The sequence below is a fragment of the Taudactylus pleione genome, unplaced genomic scaffold (assembly GCF_031769625.1).
Source record: "Taudactylus pleione unplaced genomic scaffold, aTauple2 ptg000127l, whole genome shotgun sequence".
Taxonomy (NCBI): domain Eukaryota; kingdom Metazoa; phylum Chordata; class Amphibia; order Anura; family Myobatrachidae; genus Taudactylus; species Taudactylus pleione.
The window spans coordinates 1,277,803-1,290,938 of NW_028284529.1; the positions used below are offsets into that span (position 1 = coordinate 1,277,803).

The 13,136-nt window shown below is 46.9% G+C and overlaps 1 protein-coding gene across 2 annotated transcripts in view; it reads left to right on the top strand.

The window, feature by feature from the left end:
• Nucleotides 1–13,136, top strand: part of LOC148523798 (protein NipSnap homolog 3A-like) — a 90,419-nt gene that overhangs the window by 12,544 nt on the left and 64,739 nt on the right. For both annotated transcript variants that reach the window (XM_088472594.1, XM_088472593.1), the window contains exons 2-3: nucleotides 3,812–4,019; nucleotides 9,282–9,440. In XM_088472594.1, the coding sequence (XP_088328720.1) occupies nucleotides 3,812–4,019; nucleotides 9,282–9,440 (367 nt within the window). The remainder of the gene's footprint in view (nucleotides 1–3,811; nucleotides 4,020–9,281; nucleotides 9,441–13,136) is intronic.

Consider the following 13,136-nt stretch of genomic DNA (forward strand, 5'->3'; position numbering starts at 1 on the left):
TTTACTTAATAGGGTTTATTCTCTGAGCTACTACTATCATTCTGAGCCAGTAACTGTAATGTTCTTCACCTGAGGTCACATACAGAGGGTGAGGTATTCATGAATTACCTTTTGATGCTTATCAGAGGTCGTGACCTTTCCATAAAAAAAAATAATTCTATCCTATCTGATGGATTTTAAACTTACTAATGTGATTCTCCTTCCTCTCTGAACTAACCAGACTAGCCTTCGTCTAGGCACCACCAATTGGCAATGGTAACTTGAGTTTATTATAGATTAGTTTGAATTGTGATATGTCCTTTATCTTTCATATAAAGCTATGTGTTATTAAATTGTAATAAACAAACATCTGGTTCCACTTATGACAAACTGTCCCAGTATTGTACTGTATGTGATCACTGAATTTTCTGACCTATCAGATAGAAAGCCATTTGGATCAGACCTGATTAAGCAGAATTACAAGTGAAAAAGTACCCAGCGCCTACTCTGTGCACAGATTAAAGAGTACTTAATTTATCACACCTGTAGCAGAAGAAAGAGGTATTGCCAACCTCACATACAGTATATAACTTAAAGACACAGAATCCTGCACTGGTGTAATAATGACCAAACATGTAAACGTATATCACAGTTACTTCTCCACGCTGACAGTGGCGCAGCACCAGCCTGACACGGAGTTACAGATGAGAGCAAGTGCTGAAAAGCTGCTGGGGGCTGCCGTCATTCTCTCCACACTGACGGCAGCGCAGCACACGCCTGATGTGTAGAAATCAATGTTATATACGTTTACATGTATGGTTATTATTACACCAGGGCAGAATACTGTGCCTTTAACTGATTGAGCATAAAAATTATTTGGCAGGTGATGGTATGAATACAGATATCTGAATAGAAATCATACAATCCTTGCAAGCCAATCACTTTCTGTACCTACAAATGGCAGGGTTTGTGCCCATGTGTTTTATGTTTGAGTGTTTGGTTAGGGAGGAAAAAAGCAATTAGTAATTTTTTAGCTATTGACCATATTTTTACACTGTGTCTCTGATACATGAGCAATTGTGTATATGAGTATAAAGCCGGCTAGACACTAGACGATCTGTGTACCCAGCTGACGGCAGATGCCACAGATGACGTATCTTGCGGTCTGTACACACCACACAATTTGGTGAACGGCTGCACGATCATACTTACCGAAATTCTGGTAGTCCCTTCCGGGAAGCGGCTGCCAGGTCGGTGCAGCAGGGAGGATGGGGACAGCTTAAGTGAGCGGAGCGGGGGCGTACCAGCAAGATTGTGTCATCGCACCCCCCCGCGCTTTATAATGGTGATATTACCGGCATTGCAAAGCAGGGGCGTGGCTATGATTAAGTGATTCAGTGCGCATGGCGTCATCTCCCTCCCCCAAACCGCTCACTTTCACGTGCGGGCTCGGGAGGGCCAAGGGACTTGCCTACTCTTGCGGGGTGCCGGGGGCGGCACACTATTTTCGGGAGGCTGCAGACAGTCTCGGGAGACTAGGCAGGTGTGCGCACGATATGTCGTTCCCCTGCCGCATCCAAATGCATGAGATCGTCAGTCATATCTTTGTATTAAGCAGCATGTACGGCAGATCTGAAGATTCAACGACGATGCAGGAGCACGCATAGTACGTACACAGTGGACGATTTGAACGATTTGCGTTCTGCTCCGTTGGAAAATGACAAATGGTTTAAAGAAAAATCATCTAGTGCATCTAGGACAGCTTAAGCACATTAACACATTAGGGGAGATGTATGAAGCCTTTGAGAGAGAGATCTAGGCGAAAGAGGAAGCAATAATGTCAGAATATATTAACGTCACGGCCTCCGGAGTGGGAGAGAGAAAACTCTCCCCTCCGGTGATCCGTACAAGAACCACAGTGATGCACTTTGCCTTCGCTCCTGGCCTGCCCCACTACACATGTGCGAGATCTCACAAACATAGGGAGATCTTTTGTGCAGCCGAAGACAAAAAATTGCACTTATCGTTGTTTTAATTTGTTTTTATGGATGATTTTCCGTAAAACCATTAGAGGTTTGCAGATAACGTAGAGAAAAGTTTTTTTTTTTTTTTTTGTGTACATTATCTGCTTTCATACATATTAAGGTTTGTTATAAGTGTCAAATAGAGCTGGTTATAGCGCATTTGGCACTTACCACCTCGTCTTACATGACCCGCAAAGTGGAGTAGTTGCCCAAAGCAGCCAATCCGCATCTGTCATTTCAAAGACTGTGCTAGATAAATGATAATTGGAAGCTGATTGGTTGTTTTCATCAACTTCTCCACTTTTTCTCTCTATAAGGCTTGTTATATCGCCCCATTATGTGGCCACGGAATGGTAAGGACGCAGTACTGATGTTGCTAGTAGGCCTAGGGCGTCATTGGTTAGCGTGCGCTTAAAACATTGACTGAGGGTGGGATCTATCAGATTACTTAGGTTTTACCCCAATACATATCTGCTGTGGGCTGCAGTCACAGCAGCCCCTATAGAATTCTATGGGGCTGAGTTGTGTGGTATGCAGCAAGCTAAGGAAAGTGTGACTTTCCAGAGCTTCTGCACCCTAGGCAACACAACCTATAGATACTGTTTTCTAAAGAAGCATATGGGCTTCTTTACGTGTAAATCCCCAAAATGAGATCTGAAGGATCCCTCTCTGTTCCCCTGATGATTACTCTGACCGATGGCCGTACATGCGCAGTAGGAACTCTGGTCATAAGTTGTCTCTTCACAAGGAACACCTTATTAGAAGAGCTGTCCTTGCGGGTAAGTGTACCTGCATACTGGCGATCACACATTGGTATTCAGGGGAAAGGGTGGGATGTATCACAATTTTCTTGCAGAAACTGATACATCCCACCCTAACATAATGTCTCTCATCTAGTGTATTAAACCCCTAGTAGCGACCCACTGCTGGCCAGTGACCTGAGGAGAAGCAGCCGGCAGTTTCACAGTCAAGAAGCTATCTGTTGTTGCTCCTACATTAGGCTGAGAGTGTGGTGCTATACCATAATGTTACTGCGCATGCTAAGGACTAGAGGATGCCATCCCACCTGCTAAGAGATGATGCTTGCGATGATGGATATGCCAAAGTCATATGACAGTTGATACCTGGACAGCTTGCGTTGAACCTGTAGTTGAGTTTGTACTGTAATGTTATGCTAAGGCTTTTTTGTTCCTATTTAAATGTAATCCTTTCATGTTGGCCTTTTATAATCACACCACAAGTTCTGATAGATATTGACCAGACAAATCAGATTGCTACATCTTGCAGTTTGCAGAAAGTGTACAACATCATCCTATTTGTGTTATTAATACAGATGTGTCTGATTTTGTGTTTGTTTGTTTTTTTGTCATATGTCTGTATATGTACAGATTGATCATTGTGTTTTCCACACTCTGTGGCCCTTCCTCATTATATTGGAAGCTATCATCGGCAGGGCTCACTCCTGTCTTCTTTCTGCTCCTACCTTGTCCATCTATACTTCCTTTGTATCATGCCTCTTGCATTTTCTGTACTACACTTTGTTCTATACACTTCCTATTCACCTTACTGTATGCTTATTTTCTGCATCTTGAATGACCTTGTGTTTTCCCTTTTGCTTGTTTATGTATTTTGTTTCTTGGACTGACATTTTTATACTATGCTTTGTTTCCCCACTATGCAGTGCTGCTGAATTATGTGTCACCATATAAATAAACAAATTATTACTTTTGTTTGCGTGAAGGTTTGTTTTAAAATAGTTTTGATCCTTCAAATACATCATTTCAATAGTGTGTTTTATCCTTCTTTAGGCTGCAGCCACCTATGTAACTGGCCCCCGCCAGCATGACACCACTTTCTATGAGTTCCGCACTTACTCTGTCAAGCCTTCTTCAATGAGCGATCTCATGCAACTTACAAAGGAGAAAATTCATCTGCGTACTGCACATTCAGAGATGATTGGTTATTGGACCTTTGAATTAGGTGGTCTCAATAAGGTCTTTCATATATGGAAATATGGTATGGAGGTTATTGTATTTTGTTGAAAATAAGTTTAAATAGATAATTTTTAAGATCATTTGTTTAGAATATGCCAGCACTATGGCTAGGGGCTGGCTGGCAACTTTCAGCCTGGGGGGGCAACATAAGCAAGTGGCCCCCGCTTTCAAAAAAAATAATGGGAGAGGATGTTTTTTTACGGGAAGAGGGTGGATTTGTAGTGGGAAGGTGGGAGCATGTGTGGGGTGGTGGAAGGGGATTTGTAGGGGGGACGTGGAAAATGTGTAAGGGAGGAGGGCAGACATGTAGAGGGGGAATAGATGTGGCAGGGAAGAGATAGGATTGACGGGAAAGGAGGAGGTAAGAAGGGGATAAAGAGGAGACAGGAAAAGGAGGGACATTGACAGAAGGATGGAGATGAGAGTAAGAGGAGGAGGAAGTCGAGGGGGCAGGTGGGACAAGAGAGTGTCAAGGTGATTTGCAGGGGGAAGAGATGGAACGGTAGTGAGACAGGCAGAGGTGATGCAGGAAAGTGAAAGTGCTGCAGTGTTAGATTATGGGTAACAGAAAAATCATGGTCAAAAAATGGTGCAAAGGGGTCCAATTATTAAACTTAAAACAGACTTTTGTCAAGCGTTAGAGGTGGAGAAAGCCTTACACATTGTTTCACTATAATTTTCTATGAAGAAAAGTGCAGAGAAGCCTTTCAGTTTCCTTGTGGGTTTCAATGGACACACACACATATATATATATATATATATATATATATATATATATATATATTTATTATATATATACATACACACTTAAAGGCAGTGTGGATTAATAAATAGTAGGCAGTGAGCAGGGTGTGAGGCAGTCAGGTGGGAGGTGTAGGGCACTTAGATGGGAGCAACAATCTTTCCTCCTGCCCTCCCAGAGAGACGCACAGTTACCAGGTGAGGTTACAAGTTCGGACAGGGGGATCTAGTAGCTACCAAAATATGCTCAATCCTACCGTTAGTGTTTGGCTGCTCGGCCGCCGCTGAAGCAGTCCCCGCCAGCTCCGTCTGGCACCCAGAAGTGCCCGCCATCCGGAGCAGACGCCAGTTTCCGGATTGTGTTCCCAAGTGGAACGCAAAATCATGTGAGCGGCCAGCTGATGTGAGATGGACAGGCCAGCAGTAAGTGGTGCCAGGGGGAAAGGGAGCCCCAGGAGGTGGAGCAGGTGCCATCGCGGTAGGGCAGAGTGGCCACTAATCCAATGTCTGGCGGCCTGGAAGATATGCAGAGGATGCTCCCCGGCCGCTCAGTTTGTTACAAGGGCTTCAAGGACGGCAACACTGAATATCCTTGTTACACAAACTGAGCTGCCTGGGAGCATCCTCTGCATGTCTCCTGGGTGCCAAATGCAACTGGTGGCCCCATAACGCTCAAATTGTACCAGCCCGGGGGGCAGATGGCACCCTGCCCCCCGGCCCAGCCCGCCTCTGACTATGGCAGTGTGCAATGGTGCCGGGTGGCAGTCCACGATGGTGCCGGGTGGCAGTCCACGATGGTGCCGGGTGACAGTGTACAATGGTACAGTGTGGTAGTGTACAATGGGTCTGACTACGGCTGCTTTCCGTGCTCAGAAATAAATGCGGATTTCCACCTGTATTCAGTTGGCTGCATCTATGCGACAGCACTATCCTATCCATCTGCTTGTGGAAGTAGCCGTCATCTCTATCAGTGCGGACATGACCAGCTCTATCCTAGATGCATCTCTATATATGCACAACTCTGAATATCCTGCAATTCTGTCTACATGACACTTATCCTACATACAAATGCCCATTAATATATACTCAGCCGCAAGTGGAGATACAACTGAGATCCGCATGACTCTAAAACGACCCTATTTTCTCTAAGTTTCATATGCAGGCTCAGCACATGCACATTATCCAAACATTCTGAAGGTCTGTCCGCAGCTGTAGAATAGAGCACCATATACGTATGATATAGTCAGGCAAATGTAGGGTCTCTAATGGGGCAGATGCACAAAGGTGCTTGTTTTTTTCTGTGGTGATGAATGTCACATACCAAGTGCCTTTGTGTATCAAATCTCAGGTGTTCTGGAGTCTGTTCTAACTTCTCTCCCTTATATGCTATATGCACTATATGCTCTCTCCTGTATGGAGGATGAATAATAATTATACAGATAATACAAGGCACTATGGAAGCCACAAATTATGTTATACATGCCTGGTTCTCAGTAAGCGAAAAGATCATCACAACTTACTCTTTTAAACATTTTCTAAAACCAGTGAAATAGCATTAAGTGCTGCAGGCTGATATGTCCTGTCAAGGTAAGGCCCTGCGATGTGACTGTATAGTGTATAGTTGTGGATCCTGTTATAGTGTTTGGTATAACATAATGTGTTATTTAGGCCTTGTACACACTGGGTAAGCAACAGCACTTTACTTCAGGTGCAGTTTAATGTCGTCTTATTTGTTAGCATTTATTTACTATTGTTATTTATTTACTATTATTCATGTAGTACCAGCATAATCCACAGTGCTTGACAATTTCTACAGATCATCTCTCTCTATAGTAAATACTTTCTCTGTGCTCACTAACATCTGAGCACACAATTCACCATGTTTTTTCACTTTTTATTTGTAGAAGGGAAGACAACATCAGTAATAAATGATATCAGAAATATAAACAGTATAATTTCCTTTACATTTTGTAGTTTTAAACAATAGGGAGTGAGGGGGAGAAAGGAGGGGAGGGGGATAGGTACATATCAAGCTGAAGTCTGTAATCCAGGAGAAAAAGAAAATAACTAAGAAGAAATAAATGAGAAACCTAAATAGAATCAATGGCAAGAGAGACATAAAGAACATAATAATTCCTGCATAATCAGAAGATGTGGAATCCCGCGGAGAGGACCCGAAGGCGGGAAAACAACCATGACCATTAAAAAGACCACTTAATCATGAAGCAGAGACTGGTCCGAGTGGGGATAAGCAATAACTTTTGTCGCTATGATACCAGGGGGCCCATAAATAGTGAAACTTATGAGGTGTGTAATCGTAAGTAATACCGTCCACGCTTGCGATATATCAGACATAGTTTTTCAGGGCTCAAATAGTAGGGGTCTTCCAACTCCTAGCAATTAAAGATTTTGCTGTGGCAAAAATATGAGAGAACAGTTTATTTGATTGAGAACTCCCATCTGGAAAGGGACGAGATGGGAGGACCAACCAGGGGTCTAGAGATACTGTAGTTGTTCAGAGGGAGCATTAATAACGAAAAGGACCTCATTCCAAGGACAAGTCCACCAGATGTGGAGAAAGGTACCTCTATGATCACAGTTCCACCAACAGCTTGGAGTGGAAGTAGGGAACATTTTAGAGAGTCTGTCCAGTGTATAATAATTTCCTTAATTTGTGTTGAAATACAATTCATGGTGATTTCTTCTCTCACCTCCTCCCAACAAGGCTTATCTGGAGATGGAGCTAAATCCCGTTCTCACTCCAGTTCATGGTGACACTGAGAGTCACATGTAGCGTCAATCAACAAGATGTATATAGAAGAGATCGTACCCTTACAAAGTGGGGAAATGAGGCAAAACCTTTCAAAAGGGGTGAGGGGTCGCCGGGTGTCAGCAGGGAGAAGGGACATGAGAAATTTTCGGACTTGAAATTAGTTTAAGAAAATAGGGGCCGTAGGGAGGGGAATAGAGGGCCAAGTGTTCTGTACATTAATGTCATAGACCAATCTAATCCCCGTTTGTATACACAGTTTAAAGTGGAGGAGAGGAGACCTCAGGGAGGAAATCTGATTTGTTCCACAATGGGACCAGGGGGGAAATGGGAGAAGCATAGTTCTTACCGAGTTTGTCAATAGTCCCATTTAGACATACAGAATTGAAGGGAAGGAATGAAGTGGAGCTGGTCTGTTGGCAGTAGATAGACCCCAGGTAGGCTAGAAAGTGAACACCAATGTAACTGGCCTCAAGGTTCACCCAAGCTATGGCACCATGTTCTTTTTGAGGAGTTTCTATTCTTCATTAAGTATGGAGGATATATTTACTGTAGAGATCCTAATTCCAGTACACACAAGTATTGTAGCTGAATCCACTGTGCAGTGAGAGCAGCCTCTGCTGCAGTGGTACAGTAGCAAGGGATTGTTTCCACCCCCTATATATAAGGCCTTAAGAAGATCAAGTAATGCACAGGCTAAGTAAATGCACAGTGCAGGTTTGTTTTATCCTTGTGCGGGTGACGGATTCCACCTTATCATAGAATGGGAAGCCCCCTAACATATTGCGGGTGGATGAATATACGTGTGTGTGTGTGTGTGTGTGTATATATATATATATATATATATATATATATATATATAAAATCTGCTGTGGTCCCTCCATTTCTAACAGCAGTTGCAGTTCCATTCCCCATAGGTTTCAGTGTGGTTTCGATGCTGTCAAATTTACAATCTGAAAATGGTGTTAGCCGCTGTAGCCTATCGGCTACACTTCTCAATGGCCACCCCACATGCAAGTTCAGTAGACTGTGCGTGCACAGGAGTCCCCATAGATGGGGTCACTTCACTCCGAGCACATCACAGGGACTGGCCCCTTTTGTAGCCCTGCCCCTGCATGTGCTATTTGATACATTCCGGCAGTATAATTGCATACTGTAATGCGATTTCAGGTGCTATTATCCCGCCCAGATGGCACGGAGTATGTGATTATTGATAAATGGGTCCCATAATGAGCATGAAGACAATGCCTTTAAAGCTAAAGAAAAATAAAAACCAATATTAAAATGATGTCATGCACTTGTAATTATCATGCCACTGAGATAAATATGCTTCTATTTAATTAATCATATTCATTTACTTTTGAAAATGCGTTCAGTGAGATTGTAATAGCAACAAAAATGCGCTGAAGATGGCATGTATTGCTCTGTCTCAATATGGTTTATTTACTAGTTTTACAACCGCTAGATAATGTCCGTAGTGTGCAAATGTGGTAGGAGGTTGTGCTTTGTACTGGGTATGTATATGTATGCGCAATTGTCACAGCAAGAAAAATCTGCAATGGTCACAGAAAGACAATAAGTTTGCTCTATAGCCCATGAGCCCACTAAACAATGCTTTACGCTAGCATGCATTATAGTTGTTCTCTCATACAGGACCGGAGCTAACATTCCAGAGCTAATGTTATACAGCAATATGATTGTTAAAAAGTATAAAAGTATTATAAGTAAACTTGCACGGCAACTTATTGTCATTTATTCTTTATTTTCCGATAGACAGCTTTGCACACCGATCAGCAGTACGGTCCAAGTTATCTCAAGACAGAGAATGGCAGGACAATTACATATCTAAAGCTTTGAGCATGATAGAAAACCAAAACAATGAGATTGCTTACCTGGTACCATGGTGTAAGCTGCAGAAACCAGAAAAAGAAGGTGGGTGTAACTAGTTTCCATCACTTGGTCATGAAGTCCCACAAATCAATGCATTTCTTTATTTCTACTTCAGGGTCCATAGGGTATCCACAGGATACCTTGGGGTATAGGTGTGACGTCAGTCGCTGGGCACCATAGAGTTAAGCTTTTCAGCCTCCCAGGATGCACTAGGGTCCCCCTCCTATACCCCGCCCCCGAGCCAAGGCACCTCAGTTTAGTTTGGTGCCCGGCCGGCGTCGGGTGCACCTGTCGGAGTGGGGGCTAGAAGAGCCCCTGAAGCTTTCTTCAGTGCAGCTGTGGCTGCACATCTGGATGTACAGCATGGACAGTCAGTCCTGACGTCCATGCTGTCTTCCCTACACCCCCGCCGGTACCAGAACGCCGGTACCGATCCGGGGATGCTGGTGAGCATCTGGGGTCACAGCTAGCGGTGACCCCAGATGTTCCGGAACATGGCCGGATCCAAGGGGGACAAAGGTAAGCAGCGGGGTCCCGCGGTGGGTCCCCGCTGGTCACATGGTCCTAAGTCCCCAGGCAGGGGGCTCCCTGGGGACTGGCTGCAGCGTGGAGCCAGGCGACCAACCTGCGCTTTCCACTACCCCCTGGGACAGCGGACCGCAGCAGAGCGGTAGCGCTGCGGCGTCCCAGGGGTTAAATGCATGCCAGGGGAGCGCGCCTTCCCTGTCTCACAGCCAGCGCCTCCCCCGCTGCACACAGCCCCCTCTGCATGCTGCCGACTGGTCCTGTGGCAGCGCTCCTCCCCCAGGCCAGCCTCCTCTCTGCTCCTCGGCGGCCATCTTCTCCAGAACGCATGGTGAACGCTGCTGGAAGCATCGTGGTCTGGGTCCCCCCGCATACCTCTCCTCCGCTGTGGCTCAGGTCTGTGTATGCAGCGCTGTGTCCTACCAGGCCCTGTGTCTGTGTAGTTGAGTGATCAGCGCTGTTAGTGCAGGAATTGTTATTTCTCTGCATTGTATGTGACTGTGCTAGCGCTGCCTGTAACTTTTCTTCTCTAAACTGTCAGCTTTATTACTGTCCCTGTTCTTTCTGCTAAAGCCCTTGCGGAGCGGTGCTGCAGGGTGGTCTCTCGCCTATTTAATACTTAATTGGTGAGAGAGGTCACATACGTGGTGCCATCATGTCTGAAAGTGATTTTCCCCTCCGGCTACAGTGTACCACGTGCAAAGTACCGTTAGCGGAGGGGGAGGGTAGTGCGGAGGGCCTTTGCCGGCAGTGTTTGTCCATGGCGCGGCCTATTACGGTTACAGCACCGGTACAGGAGCCGCCCTGGGCTTGTTTCGCTCAGGCGTTAACAGCTTTAGTGGGCCAGTTAGCTCCGCAGCCCGCGTTTACTCCGATGGGTTTGTCCCAGCAGTCTGTGGTGTCGTCACCCATGCAGGGGTTCCCACGACAATTGGTGGTACCCCACAGTCTCCCTATTTCCCCGCTCCCGGGTTCTCAGGAGCCAGCGTGGGTTAACTCCCTGACGAGTTCTGTACAGCACTTGTCGGATGTGTTGCAAGGGGAGTCTGTGATGCGGCCTCATAAAAGGCCGGTGGCGTCTCTGTCCGCTCCTTATGAGGATGACGAAGGGACGTCTGATGATGGGGAGATTCTTGATCCTTACGATCAGGAACCTCTCCATACTAAGGACGCTGATGCTAAGTCCAAAGTATATATTCCTGGACTTATTCGGGCGGTCTGCACAGCCTTGGTGATTGAGGACGAAGTTCCCCCAGCGGCTAAATCTAAGTATGCCTTTTTCAAAGATGTGAAGGGCGATGCCACAGTCTTTCCTCTTTCGGGTCAGTTGGTGGACCATTTAGAGGAGGCGTGGAAACAACCTGGCAAAAGATACCAGCCGCAGAGACGCCTGGCGGTGGCTTATCCGTTCGCGGATAATTATTTTACTAAGTGGGAATCCCCTATACACAGGTGGATTCTCACGTGACCCGTCTTGTCCGTAGTGCCACATTGCCGATGCCATCCATGTCCTCCCTTAAGGATGCTATGGACCGCAAGGTAGAAATCTGCCTGAAGTCCGCTTATTCCCTTGCAGGGGGGGCAGCACGGCCGGCTATGGCCATTTGCTGGGTTGCCAGAGCGATGGAGCGCTGGGCGGATTCATTAAAGGCTTCTTTTGAATCCGACTGTCCGGCCGAACAGGCGGAGTTGATTGGCAATCTCCGTGATTCGGCCACCTACATCAACGAGGCGGCTCTAGACATTAGTACTCTGGTGTCTAGAATTTCTTCAGCAGCGGTAGCTGCTCGTCGCACCTTGTGGCTGCGATCCTGGAAGGCGGACGCAGATTCCAAGAAAGGTCTGGAAGCGTTGCCGTTTACCGGAGAAGTTCTCTTCGGTCCGGATCTGGATAAGATTGTGGCCACGCTGGCGGCAGCCAAATCTGCTTGTCTCCCGTCGGCCGCTGCTCCTTCTGGTTCTGGACCATCGTCCTTTCGGTCATCTAGGGCCCAGGGCAGGCCCAAACCACAGTCGTTTCCTCGACAGGCTGGCCCTAAGAAATCGGTCAAGCCCCGGAAGCAGGCATGGAGTACCAGACGTCCGGCCCCCAAGCCAGATGACAAGCCTGCGGCCTGACGGTCCGGGTCTCCCCTTGGGGGATCCCAGGGTGGGAGGCCGCCTGCTGCAGTTCTCCCGGTGTTGGTCGTTCACTACGACAGACACTTGGGTTCTGGAGGTGGTCTCCCACGGGTACGCCCTCTCCTTCCGGCACAGACCCCCGGCTCGATTCTTCACCACGGGTCTACCATCAGACCGGAACAAGGCTACGGAGCTGCGGAGGGTATTGCACACTATGCTCCAGGCTGGAGTTATAGTGCCTGTTCCATTCTCCCAGAGGGGCCAGGGTTTCTATTCAAATCTATTTTTGGTACAGAAACCCAATGGGTCATATCGTCCGATTCTCAACCTCAAAGCACTCAAGTCTTTGCGGGTCCCGAAGTTTCGGATGGAGACCCTACGGTCCATCATTCTGGCGCTGGAACCTGGGGACTACATGGTGTCATTGGACATACAGGACGCTTACCTGCATGTCCCTATTCTTTTGCGCCATCAAGACTTCCTTCGGTTTGCAATCCGCAGCGACCACTTCCAGTTTCGGGCGTTACCTTTTGGCCTGGCGACAGCACCACGTGTTTTCACCAAGGTGATGGCGGTCATGGCGGCTTCTCTGCGGCTGCAAGGAGTCCGCATGTTGCCGTACTTGGACGACCTGCTATTGGTGGCATTATCTCCAGAGCTCCTGTTACACCACTTGGACCTGACCATTGCACTGCTGCAACGGCACGGCTGGCTAATCAACTGGCAGAAGTCCACTCTAATCCCGTCTCGGAGGATTCTGCATCTTGGAGCCTTATTGGACTCGGGACAGCAAAGGATCTTCGTGACGGAGGACAAGATCTCTGCTTTACAGTCAAGGGTGCGCAGTTGTCTGCACAGCCGCCGGGTGTCCTTACACTCGGCGATGAGGTTACTGGGCTCCATGGTGTCGGTGTTCGACATGGTGGAATACGCCCAGTTTCACTCCAGACCTCTGCAGCACCTGATCCTGTCCAAGTGGAATGGGCTGCCTCAGTCTCTGAAGTTCCAGACGATTGTGCTCACCCCGGAGGTTCGCCTGTCCCTTGCGTGGTGGTTAAAGACGACCCACCTCAACAAGGGACGTCCGTTCTG